Raw genomic sequence first — 14,560 nt, forward strand, 5'->3', positions numbered from 1 at the left:
GGTAGTCCGAGCTCAGTTCATATTGAGCAAAGTGCTATTCTTCACTCATCCAGGGCTCACGAATACACTCATCCACACGAGCGCATTCACGACACTCGTTTAGGTAATGCGCCATACGCAGGGTTGTCATTAAGAATACTGGTCAGTCCTTTTTTGAAGGCATGACACTAAATCGACAAATGTTGTATTTAAATTGTGTCCTCTTTATACAGTTCTACAACCTGCTTGTTAATGTCAGTAAATGTAGTGTTTCTGGCCTATAGAAACTGCCCCACTGAGCTCACTTCTAATCTTGACCAATTTTCCAGGCGAGTTCGGCTTCTCAGGTGACAAACATGTTACCAATTGTGCCAGTGCAATATTATCACTCATATTATTAATCTATATTCAGTATTTATTTATTGCTCTAATTTCAGTTAAGCATAGGTTTGGCCATTTCATTTCAGGTGCTCATCCCAACCAAACCACTTTTTTTTACCAGTTATGTGCAGTCACCCTCCACAATGTTAAAAAAAAAAGTCCACACCACAACCTTCTTCTCGTTTTCCTAACTTTCTGTTCTTTTTCACTTTCATGTCTTTCATTCACTCACCACCCGATAATGTTTCAAGTCGCCACCAACGAAGTATTCTGTTTGTTTCCGTCTTCTGTCCAGTTTATAAATGTTAGTTTTCCCAACCAATAGCAAACGAGGTTGGGCTTTCATTTGAAAATTTGCAAATGTTCCTGAAAAAAGAAAATAGACTGAACGGAGAGAACAAAATGAAGAGGGACGCCAAACGATCTGTACAAAAAAGTATGCGCCCGTTCTCATTATTATTAAGATAATTTATTAGTTTCATTAATAAAACGAGGACTATAGTGTGGAAGTACTATACGACCAGTGACAGTGATTATAAAGACAATGCTAAAGTAATTAGTGATATAAACGTTTCATCTACAGGATCTGCATAGGAACTTCAACATTGTGAATGTGAGTGATAGACTATGCTGAAGTAATTAGTTACATAAATGCCCCAACGGCATTATCTGGACACGAACATGAATGCATTGTGAATGTTTTCTGAGTTGTGCTAAATGTGGTTTGTGTATTGAATGGACTACGTGGTAAAAATACTTGAGACTCATCGACAGGCCATGCGGAGAGGGCCGGTAAGATCAAACCTACATAAACTGTAATAGCCTTTCATAATAGAACGGCCCAAGACTATTAAAGGAATGTGACCACTGTTGAAATAAAATAGTAACGATTGGACTATCTTACTAGTACAAAATTACTTAAAAGTAAAAACATTTTAAAATCTTGTTATTCATACAAGCTCGCTTTGTTCCTGTTGATATACAAAATCTTAGCCGGGAAATTTATTCATTTGAAATAACTGTCTTTGGCCAAATCTTTTCATATGGAGAATAATTTTCGTTTTAGTATATTCCTCAAGAGGAAATGTAACTATTTTCAAAAAGGGCAGACTTTCTGTAATTTTATCCTTTATTTTAGAAAGGGGCAGAACAGAATTGAAAATTAACAGTGAATGATGCATATAGTTGTCTCTTCATTTATGTTTTTGTGCATGCCATTTTATTGTCATAATTTATTTTGAAATATATGTATTCCCTGTTTATTTTGCATCATCGGATTATGTTGTTATATTATATGTTTTGTGCATTTAGATTCATTTTTGTTGCTTGGAAAATAACGATATGTGCCGTGATTTGTGCTGCTTTATGCCTCTAGTAACGCGGTTACAAGTAAGACTTTTGAAAATAATACAGATGGATAGGCAATTGTCCCTCCACCCGCTACCCGCGGAGGTCGAAACAGGACTAGCGGAAGGGTGTTCACCAGCCCTTATTGAAAAGGAGACATTCAGAATCACTAAACCAACCAGCGATAGTCATGCAACCAACGAAAATATCCTTCGGGGAATAGAAGAACTATTGGAATCGAAATTAGCCCGATTTGAGGCGAGGTGCTCTGAAATTGGGTCAAAACTTTCACGCGAAATGCAGGGCGAAGACACTAAAATTAACGAAATAATCAGGAACGAGATTGATAGACTAGATAAAAAGATCGATTCGTTACAGATAACTTAGAGGATAAATACGCCAGTCAGAAATAAATATGTGCAAAAGGTTAGAAGTTAGGTCGAAGGAACTAGGGGACTTGTAGATTTACAGTCAAACAGATTGTCGGAATATGAGGATGCGGTAAATACAATTAATAAGGAGATGAAAGGAATAAAAGACAAATTACAAACAAATAGCGTAACACTGTAAACTGTACAAATTCAAATGATAAATCTAGAAGAACACACTCAAGATTTCATCACGTCACGCCAATTCCATGAATTCCGCGAAGACAGTGCTCATATCGCGAATAGAATAGAGCAGCTTGAAAGACGTCTCATAAGTGATATTGAGCACCTCACAAAAGAATTTGTAAAACTTACGCGAGCATATGGCTTCATCAATAGTAAATTTAGAAACAAGAGTAAGAAAATTATCACAGGGACCCAGTACTGTAAATACTAATAACGTGGCCGGGAATATCCTTGATAATGACGTCATACCTGAGTATGACAACCGGTTGCATCGGCATAGAACTCATGAGTATCATAACACGGAAATAACAAGCAACGTCCAAAAATCGTTAATAAATAACCGCATTATTCAAGCACCTGTATTTACATCAGAAGAAAATGAATTAGAGATTCACTCATACATGCGTTCCTTAGAATATTACCAGTCCCGAGTAATTTGCACATAAAAGTAATCAGATCAACTCTGCGCGGGAAAGCATTATCATTTTTCGAAATGATGGAGTCGCAAATTAAGACACTTGAGGATTTCAAGAGAATAATTTCCTAATAGACGCTCTGCGACATAACACTGCAAAACATGATCCACGTAAATCAACATTTTATGATCATGTTCATGAAATTCATTACAACAGCATGAGTTAGTGAAGGTAATTAGCAAGCAATACAATGTTCTCATACAAAAGACATTAGCTGTAGCCTAGAAACTTTATCGGAGTTATTAGAACTCGTTAGAAAGTTGGGGCAAATTGAAGAAGACCGACAACAGAGGGGCACAGTCTGTCGACACCGCCGAGATGATCGTCGGGAACGACGCCAACAACATTACACTAATGCAATATCAGAATCTCAACAAGGCAATATTTCTAACAAAAAACGAAACCCACCAAACAATCATAATTATCCGAGAAGTGATCACAGCGCTCCTAGATTCCAGACGAATGACAATAGTGAAATAGGAGAAAACCGAAGTATAAATGCTGCTACTGGAGCGAATGTTTCATGTCAGGGAAACGCGCAATGATCACCGCCTCTTCATTAGAAAGGACGGTGAGGAGAATTTACAGAAAGAAAATGTTAGTTCTTCTTCCAATCTTCCTCTATACGGCAGGTCGGTCGTAAACAATCAGAGCGGAAGTGAATCCGGGGGTAGTCAGAAGAGCTCTTCCTGTGAGCAAAGTGACCAACAAGTTTTCACGAAAGGGGTTTCTACCCCCAGAAAGCACGTCAATGAAAGAAAAAGAAAAGCAAGCTTGTCCGTAGAAAATAGCTAAATGATTGTTCTTTAAAACAAAATACACTTCATCACATTAGAACCAGAATGAATGAAAGTCATAATGTCGAAGTCCAAGAAAATTTAACATCGATGTTTCATGATGTAATTTGTGAGAAGGAAACACTTTTACGACCACAAATGAAGATTTTACCTGAAATAGATGTGCAAATATGTGGCTAAGGTGTCAAAAGACTGTTGCATTGAGGTTGTACGTCGTCTCTCGTGTCGAACGAATATTTTAATGAGGTGCTGGGAGCGGGCATAAATGTTGACATGATTCCAGTTACTAATACAGTTATTAAGACAGCAACTAGGGATAAATGAATGAAAGTAAAAGAACAAATATTGTTAGAACTATGTTTTCAGAAAACAAGCATTTTCCACCAATTTCTTGTAGTAGCAGACCTGCCTTTTCCAATTATTGCAGGAGTTGATTTTTATTACGAATATAAAGGATGTTTCGATTTCTTATGAAAATTATTTTTATTTGAAATACACAACACTGTGCACGAAATCCCTTTTTGTGGACAAAAGTATATTTGTAATGTTGAATTCGTAAACTCCATTCTAGCAGATACGCTATTTAGTGAATTTAAACTACTCACACAGTGGAATGTAACCAAGTTACCCAACAGGAAGTAAGGAATGAAGAAACAGGCGCATATTCGGATTCTAACATTCGGGAATTTGTGTCCAATCAATCACACCTTAGTAGCGAACAAAAGGGAGAGCTATTAGACATATTACTTAAATACAGAAGAGTCTTAAATGATCAGCTAGGGCGTGTGAAATGATTTCAATATTAAATCTAGTCAAAGGTTTGCAACCTTTCGAAGCCAAGAATAATTGCATACAATATGAATTACGAAACGTAGTAGAAAAATAAATTGAAGTATTAGAAAATTTAGGAGTGGTTAAACGAGGGTTTTCATAATACTTCTTCTCTTGTCGTACTAATAAAAAGAGGAACAAAATATGTACGAATTTGTACAGATCTTCGTAGGGTGAACTTAGCGATAACTAAAGATGGCGATCATAATAAAAACATATATGACGTAATTTTTAAACATCAAGCGTCGAAATACTTTTGCAACCTAGACATTTCTAAAGGTTTCCTCAGCATAGCGCTCTCCAAAAATAATCAGAAATATATGGCCTTCTCGTACAAAGGGCACACATAAGTACATACTACTTGCCCGTATCGTATGGTGAATTCTAGTAGTGATGCAAAAGGTGTTTATACCAAATTATGTGTCCGGACTCGGAGGGAGTATCCTGGTATGTAGATGATGTCCTAATCAGCGGACAGACATGGGAATCAATGTTAAAGCGACTGGACAACATTTTGATGAATTTGGAAGAGGCAAACTTTCACATAAAATTAAGGAAATGCAGTTTCGGACAGAGAGAAATAAAATTTCTCGGATTTGTGTTGAATAGAGAGAGAACTAAGATAGACGTTGAAAGAATTGCCCCAGTGCAAAATTTAGCACCACCTCGTACAAAACGTAAATTGAGGAAATATCTCGGTTTCTATGGTTCATATATCAAGAAACTAGCTACTCTATAAGCTTCCTTAACGAAATTACTACGTAAGAACGTTTGTTGGAATGGAATGACGAACAGCAGACTGCATTCGAGGAAATTAAAATTTGAATGAATGAAGTGACATTGTACTTTCCTTTGCCAGATAAGACGTTTTACGTAGCAACAAATTCATGTGGCTACGGAATTGGCAGCGAGTTATTTCAAATAGATAAAGAAGGAAACCACCGAATGACTGTATATGCGTCAAGTACTTTGTCTCCAACAGAACGTTCGTATAGTACGAGTGAACTTGAACTGCTTAGCGTTCTGTACGCATGTAGTAAGTTTCAACCAATTTTAAAGGCGCGATATTTCATTGTACTTATGGAACACAAGATCCTCAAACACCTTTGGTACTGTGCATTTCGCAATAGACGGATTGAAAGGTATGTTCTTGAGTTGCACACAGTGGCGTAGCACACTTTTGCGCCCCCCCCGCAAAGTATAGAGAAGGGGCCCTAGTTGTAAAGCCGATAGAAGTAAGATTGAAGTTCTACTTCTTTAAATCTTTATTCATCGCAAGACTTCTTGGCCCTCTATACATCGGGGCCCCCCGCATTGCGGGGGTTGCTGCTACGCCACTGGTTGCAGAGCTTGTCTTCCACTGTAGAATATGTCCGCGGATTATCAAATATAGTACCAGATTTTCTCAGTAGATTCCCATTGAACCAGGAAACAAATCAGGCCATTTGTCAAGATGACTCAGAAACTACCGAAATTATCGCTACTATGTCACTGGACATAGACGATCGCATTCTGGGTGATGCGAATTCTTCTAGCATTGGAAAAGCCGCAGTCGGACGTAACTAAGAGACAACAACAGGTCATACAAAAGTAGAAGATTGCAGGTGGCCTACTCTTTAAGAGAAGAGATCCAGTTAATGACAGTAGGCGAGTGTGTGTACCCAAAACGCTAGTAGTGAAACTCACACTTTATTTTCATACACTAAGGGGACATGTTTCCAGTGAAAAGATTTTCACCGAAATGTCCCGCACATTCGCATGGAACGGCATGTATCGAGACATACAAAAGATTATATTTTCGTGCGTGACGTGTCAACGGGCAAAACTCCCGAACAGGAAGTTTGCCGCTCCACCTTTGAGCATAATTCCAAATGAGTGAGGACAGATTATAGCATTGGATCTACTAGGGTATTTGCCCCGGGCACAATGTGCATTTGAATATGCACTCATCGTGGTAAATGTATTTTCTAAATACCTTATTATCCATATCAATTAAGAAGAGCTACAACAGACAGCGTTTTAAAGAAAATTCTGCACTATTATGTCCCACAGGTACAAAGGTTCAAGATAGTACTAACAGATAACGCGACGATTGTCACATCGCCCCGATTTGCCAACACGTTAGGAAAATACGAGATAAAAAAGTGAGAACGTCCATCTATCGTCCGGAGTCAAATCCTCCGGAAAGACAAAAAGGTAGTCTAATAAAAATGCTTCGAATTTACATTCGTGACCACCATGATGGTTGTCCAAGTGCACTGTCATTCGTGACTTAGTGTTTGAATATGTCTGTTGGGGCACATGGATTTTCTCCGTATGAGATTCATTATGGGAAGCCCATAACAATAGAATTACATGATTTGTTGGGAATACAAAAAAAAGATGAAGTCCAATACGATGCTAAATTAGTCCTCGTTAAAGAAAGACTGGAGAAAGAAGCGAACAGAGGAAGAAGGAGATTAGAAAAGGGAGCGAGGTCCATTGAGTTTTCTGTGGGAGAAAGGTGCTCATTCGCCATCATCCAAAGAGCTCCGCTGCTAATAAGAAGATCGCGAAATTATTTTTTCTTTCCAAGGGTCCATTTCGAATAAGGAAAAACGTGTGTGACAATTGCTACCATGTAGAGACACTAGAGGGTGTTCACTATGCAGCAATAAATGTTAAGGACCTTAAAAATTATATAGAACCCACCACTGATTAAAAAAAGGAAAAGGAAAGAGAAAGTAAGAAAATAATATATGACAGTAATTTAACCTTTTGTCACTCGCGCCAAATTTAGTAACATAAGTACTCGCGCGTTTGCTTTTTTCCAACATTGACATTTTGAGATACAAACAATACATTTAGTAGCATTTATTTGAAGTAATGCATGCAATTGTTGAGTAAATTACTTAAAACATTTCGCATTGCTGCTATGGTGCTGTCAAAATGTCTTGATCCGTGACAAAAACGCGAATAAAGCTCAAACCATCGACACACCCACGCGTTGAGCCAATAAGGGTTCAGCTGTTGCTAAACGAGAGAGCCTTGGCGAAAGGGAGTGGATTCATTCAGCCGATAGCAGCGCTTGGAACAGAAGACTAAGTGTCAAGTCAATGTAGTAAATCTATAGCTTGTCAATATCTCTTCTCTGAGGTCGGGTTTCGAAATCATCGAATCTAATGGCCCTGAGTAGCAGTAAAAAGATAGTGTAACTTATTACTGCTCTTACCATTCGAATATCTGTTCCATCACATGCCCACAGTGATCTTACATCATCATGTGCTTTCTTCTTTGTAGCAATCAAATTAAGAAGTCCAAATAAAGCCATTAATTCCGCTCCTGAAGTTGCTGTACAGTTGCGTTCTTCGTCAAACTTGTTCATAATTTGTCCAAATACTTGTTAGTACATTTTACAATTTCATCAATCACGGATATATCGATAAATTTCAAAGAAAGCATCAATTTACTCAGTGATACCCTTAGCAGTAAGTTCCGGTCACAATGTTTTTACACTTTGTGTTTGCCGATGCTGCAAGTTACTTTTTCAATTTTGTTTTTCTCTCTTTCCCAATGAAACAAGCTTCACTATTTTCACTGTAACTGTAAATCACATCAATATCGTTTACACCTGTGTCTGCATCTACACTGTTCTTATCTGCTTCACTATCATGATCAATATCATATTCATTCAGTTTTCCATTACCTAAATCCGCATCACTTTCAGCAGCCACTAATTTTCGATAGTTAACATCAGGCTCATCATTAATATTGTCAAGCCATTTCTGTATCTCACTTGTATTCAAGAAGCGAGACATTACTTAGAAAATCAAAACTTCACTCATAAATAATACTTATCACATTAATGATCGCGCGTTGGAAAATGTCAAACTCCATAAAAGTATATGGTTGCCACTTTTATCACGGAACTACTCGCGCGTTTGAAAAAAGCAAACACATACGAAACTATTTCCTCAACCGGTACTGGAAGCTACTACAATTGCAGGACGTCAGCGAGCTTTTAGGTGGAAGAGGGGGAGGAACCATTTGAGGAATAGCAGTGAGGGCGACTCCACTAATGCGACCGTTCGTAAAAAGCATTAGTTTTTATTCACCTGTTTGCTTTTTTCCAACAGCGCGAGTGACAAAAGGTTAAGTGCTACTATATCAATGTAATTCGGTTAGCGGCAAAATACCTTCCCATTTTCTTTATATTTCTGCGATATATTAGATTATTACCATGTATACAGACATGAAGTAGCAAACTCGTATTTATTTACATATTAGTCATTATGTATATTTAATAATAGCCACTATTATAATTTTAGGCCTTATCTTTGTATAGTAGGAAAGAGGATAGTGCATTGTATTAAGTATCATAGAAAGTAGATTTAAATATTAACACTAGAATACACAGACGAAAAAGCTTACGTGAATACACAGGTGGGGTGCCAGCGCACCCCATATAATTAAACGCTACTAAAATTATAATACACTAACTTAAATATATTTATTTTACTTTATCAGTTACAAGAATACACAATAGGAGTTTGTATGTATTTTTGAACAGACACAGCTATTCCTTACTGCACGAAATGCATACTACCTTTCTGTGATTAGCAGAAACAGATTCTTTGCATCTGAAACAAAAATATTTAATTTTTCTGTCTATTTCTAGGGCACATTTGACATCGTGCTTGCTTCGGAAGACTAGATGTTGAATAAATTACAGGTGACCAGCGGCGGTCAATGGGTGTAGGCTGCAGGACTGCAGCCTCCCAAAGTAATTCCATATTTCCGATCCTAGACTTAACAATCAAACTTTATATGTATGCTCTTATAACGCTCGTTTTGTTGTTCAATTTTTTGCCTGCTTTAAGCAAATTTGTTGTTCCACTTCACTCCCTGGGACTGTCAGTACAATCTCCTGGCTTTTCTTACGATGTTGAGATTCCATTTCCTCCCCTTTCTAGCATGTCTTTCCTGATAACGTGTGGACTGCTTTCCCTGCAGTCCTTTCGGAGTTTTGACAGTTTGCGCAAGCGCGTTCTTCTCAATTTGTATCCGTCTGCTTTGTTTGACGATGCGCGCGTATATCCAGACTTGTCAATTCAGACGCGCGCGCGTATATTCAGACTGTTCAATTTTTCACCTACTCTAGGGAAATCTCCCCTGGCTAATTCTAAATAAAATATTCACTTTCTGATTTTTAGCTGCGAGTGGCATAATCTCCCTTTCTTTGATTAGGAACGCCGAGTATACTTGTGTTGTTTGTCTACTGGCGGGTGTTTCTAGTAGGCAAATGATTTATTCTGTGCAGTAGTGGATTATATTAATGCTTTGAAAATGCGTTATTCCGTTCCGTGAGTATTTGCGTTGCGTCGTGCGAGTGATCTGGTGTTACTTGTGATTTTTGTCTTCTGTATCAGTGTTCCCAAAAGACAAGTGAAACTATACAACTATACAACAACTATGAAACTATACAATTAGAATTCCTGCAGTTCTTTTAGGGTGGTCTGTTTCGTCCTTGTCTTCTTGTGAGTGCATTGGTGTTCTGTGACGACGTGCGTGTATTTTTTCGTGCTTTGTTGTGGTTCCACATCTTGTGTTTGTATAGGGAAAATGAATAATTCAGTAGAATATTTAAAATCTATTCGATTTGGTAGTTTAACATTGGCAGAAAAGTGTGAAATTAAAGCACATGGGGGACCGACTCCTGTATTAAACATAACACAAACTGCTGTAAGTCGTCAAAAACAGTACACTAGTTGTTTCAATACTGAAATATATAACAAATATGAGTGGATATGTGGGTGTGAAATAAGAAATGCAGTTTTCTGTTTCCCTTGTCTTTTGTTCGGGATTGACGATGACGCAGCGAACATCGCGTGGGTTGAAAAAGGGGTATCGGATTTGAAGAGACTTCATGACAAAAGCCATAAACATGAAATATCAAGGAAGCATGTTAATAATATGTTAAATCTAGCCACACTTGGTCCTGTGAACGTCCAGACTTGTTTAAGTCAAGCCTATAAAGACTCGATTGAACGTCATGATAGTCAGGTGCAAAAAATAGGGACACTCTTTCAAAAATCGTTAACTGCGTATAATTTTGTGGTTTTCATGAACTAGCGTTAAGGGGGCATGATGAGCGTGAAGGATCGAAAAATCAAAGCGTGTTCATGGGGTTGATTAAATATACATCTGAACTAGATTCCTTATTGAAGTCTCATCTTGACAGTACATCAGCATTTAAAGGGACTTCTAAAAGTATTCAAAATGAGTTACTTCAATGTATGCTAGAAGTCACCAGGGAAAATATAAGAGAAGAAATTAAAGCTGCCGAATAGTCTCTCTTATGGCTGACGAAACAATTGACATTGGAGATATGTTTCAGCTTGTTATTGACTTAAGGTACTGTACTGCAGAAGGTGTTCCTGTGGAAAGATTCTGGGGCTTTTTAAATCCAAATGGCCAAAATGACGACTCCATTGCTGAATGCATACTTTCTGAAATTAATCAAATCTTAAAACAAGAAAGTAAACTTATTGGACAAAGCTATGATGGCGCAGCTGTAATGAGTGGGACTATAAATGGAGTTCAGGCCAAAGTGAGAGAGGTATACCCTAATGCTTATTTTGTGCACTGTTTTGCTCATCAATTGAATCTTGTGATGGAAAGAGCCACCAAACAAAACACTAAAGCCAGAATATTCTTTTCTAATCTTTCTGCTATCCCGGCTTTTTTCTCACTCTCATAACAGAATAGCAGTTTTAGATTCCTGTGTTGCCAAGCGGATACCCACTGGTGGACCAACTAGATGGAATTTTAAATCTAGGACTGTTAATGTAGTGTATGAAAAGCACGAAGAACTGAAAGAATGCTTCCAAATTTTGTCAGAATCCGAGACCTCAAGCACCGCAACAATAAATGAAGCATCTGCCTTGTTGGGTTATCTCCAAAATGAAGAATTTTGTTTCTGGCTAAATTTTTTCACTTAGTTATGCCACATCTTGATATTCTATATAACCAACTACAAAGTCGTCAAATAGATGCAGCAAAAGTTCAATCATATTTATCTGCCGTTACTACTGAAATTAATAAAATCAGGGAATCAGTAGGACTAATTGATACCGAAACGCAAAGTCAAAACAAAAGGAGAATTGTTTCAAACGCACAATCAAGAACAGCCACAGCCAAAGAAGTGTGTGATGTTATTTTAAACGAAGTGAACCTGCGCTTCCATTTTACAGACCACTTATCCATATCTTCACTTCTGCAGAAATCTAATTTTGATGAGTTTAATGCTTCCTTTCCCGAAGAAATCTTCAATAAATGTACAGAACTCTTTCCTGTGTTTGATAAAGGTAAACTTCATACAGAACTTAGTGTAGTTTATGCAAGAGAAGGGTTAAGGAAACTTGGTGGTGCTGTGAATTTCCTCCAATATATTATAAAAAAATAGTCTTGCTTTCACTTTTTCTGAAGTGCTAAAACTTTTGAAAATATTCATAACGTTGCCCCTTACTACTAGCGAACCTGAGCGATGCTTTTCTACCCTTAAAAGAGTGAAAACTTTTCTGGGAAATACAATGGGAGAAGAATGGTTAACAGCACTTGCCATGTTATCAATAGAAAAGGAAATGGTTGAAAAGATCCCTAACTTTAATAATAGAGTTATCGATAAGTTTGCTACAAGGAAGGACGTCGTATGGAATTAATTTTTAAATAAGGTAAGTGTTTTATTTTATGCAGCCCTCCTAAGTATAAGTAGCACGAGCCGCCACTGCAGGTGACAGTTATTTTTGAATTCCAAGGATATTTCTCATACCAATAGACAAATTAGTCGGACGATTCTTCTTGAGGAGCTCCAGCATGTAGAGTCTAGCTAACTGCAACCCCAGTTTTTTTTAAACTCCGAATGGATGGTTGAGAATTGCATTTATGACCGTTCCTTCCTAATATAGAGGCTCCCCTTATAGCTGGATCATTTTCGATGTTACCCTCAGTGTCACTCGTGTTACTTCCACTAATTTCAATATCGACTTCCGATTATGCTTCAATATTGTCATCCGACTCACTAAAATTACCTTCAGAACCATAATCGTCTTCCAATGTATTCAGTACAAAGTCTGTAAACTTGCTTCAACCTGCACACACGTTCGCCATCATGCAATTAAACAAATATGCACGTAAAGTATCTAAAGCGAATTTCGTCAAAAATTGAATTTCACATACGAGAACCCCACCCTTTGAATATATTCAATTCTAAAACGAGACAATTTGCTTCACACCCACCACCGTGAATGTCATGCTCCAAAATGAGAATACACGGAAGCACCAACTAATGTCCCTGAGAACAGAGCCACAATGGCGATGAGTATAACGTCCGGGGTGGTCAAGCACCCCCCTGTGTATTCCAGGGTTAATATTGAGGTAGAGTAGTTAATTTAAATTTACTAAATATATTTCTTTGTGCCAGTCATCATTTACATTAGTCGAAGTTGAAATATCCTATCTTGTGCTTATTAATATAGGAATAACTGTAGAATAGTAGTATTTTAGTTCATATTTGATAGTTTATCATAATCTTCTACTAACCATAAAATTATCTACATTAACAACAATTATTCTATTTAAGTACGTAAGTCCTTGTTCGTATATAATCAATTTGAATTAATATTTAGTATGGAATCCCCTAATTACTTCATCTTATTTAATAATGTAATGAATTATCTTCGTCACTAGGATGACATCATCCAATTCAAGAGGGGCAATGAACCAGTGCACACATTATCAATCATATTATTAATCTTTATTCAGTATTTATTTATTGTTCTAATTTCACTTAACCGCAGGTTTGGCCATTTTGTTTCAGTTGTGGAATTTGAAGCTTAAAATATATAAAACGATAATTATGCCTGTTGTTCTGTATGGTTGCGAAACATGGTCGCTTACTCTGAGGGAAGAACATAGACTGAAAGTATTTGAGAATAAAATCCTAAGACTAATATTCGGACCCAAGAGGAACGGGAATGGGGAATGGCGGAAACATCATAACGAGGAACTACATAATTTATACGGTTTACCCTACATTGTTAGGGTCGTCAAGTCTAGGAGGCTTAGGTGGGCGGGTCATGTAGCTAGAATGTAAGAAAGTAGAAACGCTTTCAAAGTCTTGACTAGAAGACCAATCGGAAAATGACCATTAGGAAGATCTAGGCGCAGATGGGAGGAAAATATTAAGATGGATCTCGTAGAGATAGGAATACAAAGTAGAAACTGGATCCAATTGACTAAGGATAAAAGTCAGTGGAGAGCTTTTGTGAACGTGGCATTGAAACTTCGGGTTCCATAGTCCAAAGAGTTAGTATATAAAAAAATAAATAATGTATTCTAGCAGAATAAAAATAAACAATTATTATTGGCAATGAGAGACACTTTTTTAGTGCTAAAGCTTAACAAATAGGGATGAAGATAAGAATGAAGGGAATTAGATGGATTGAGCTGGAAAGGAATGAGCAGATATTAAAAATGTTTGGGAAGAAAAGAACAATTTTGGATATTATTAAGAAGAGGAAGAGAAACTTGTTGGGACATTGGTTAGGAAGGAACTCTATCATGAGGGACTAATGAGGGACATGATAGAATATATGGTGGCAGTAAAAAGAGGAAGAGGGCGAAGGAGTCTACAATTAATGGACGATATCAAAACAAAGAAATTACGTGAAGACGAAGAGGTTAGCGGAAGACCTGGAGCATTGAAAATGGCGGATGCTGCGGCGACTGACCTGCCAGTAGTGGCACAATATCTATGATGATGACGATGATGATGATCAGAATAATACCAGCCCTATATCCATTGTATATACATCGTACTGGAATTATGAAACTTTAGAAGTTCAGTTTTATTTAAAAAAATTGTTTTACTTAACAGTTAACAGAACGTTCGATGTATTTTTGCTATTTCTTGTTTTCACTGTGAATTAGTGATTTTTTTTCCTTTTGCGAAATTTTAATTAAATCCAAACTAACATTTTGATGAGCAATACCTCAGGAGTCAAAGGTTTTCAGAGGAAAATATTTTACTTTCTTGCTAATCAGGCGAAACTCTATCTTCATGATTACATTGGTCCAGATCAGATACATTATCTAG

The 14,560-nt window shown here is 37.3% G+C and overlaps 1 protein-coding gene across 1 annotated transcript in view; it reads left to right on the forward strand.

The window, feature by feature from the left end:
- Positions 1–10,754, forward strand: part of LOC145681298 (uncharacterized) — a 46,755-nt gene extending 36,001 nt beyond the window's left edge. Inside the window, exons 9-10 of the mRNA XM_081752949.1 lie at positions 5,285–5,461; positions 10,537–10,754. Of these exons, the coding sequence (XP_081609075.1) occupies positions 5,285–5,461; positions 10,537–10,754 (395 nt within the window). The remainder of the gene's footprint in view (positions 1–5,284; positions 5,462–10,536) is intronic.
- Positions 10,755–14,560: the final 3,806 nt, after the last annotated feature.

The sequence above is a fragment of the Thermobia domestica genome, chromosome 1, assembly GCF_964235325.1.
Source record: "Thermobia domestica chromosome 1, izTheDome1.hap1.1, whole genome shotgun sequence".
Classification (NCBI taxonomy): Eukaryota; Metazoa; Arthropoda; class Insecta; order Zygentoma; family Lepismatidae; genus Thermobia; species Thermobia domestica.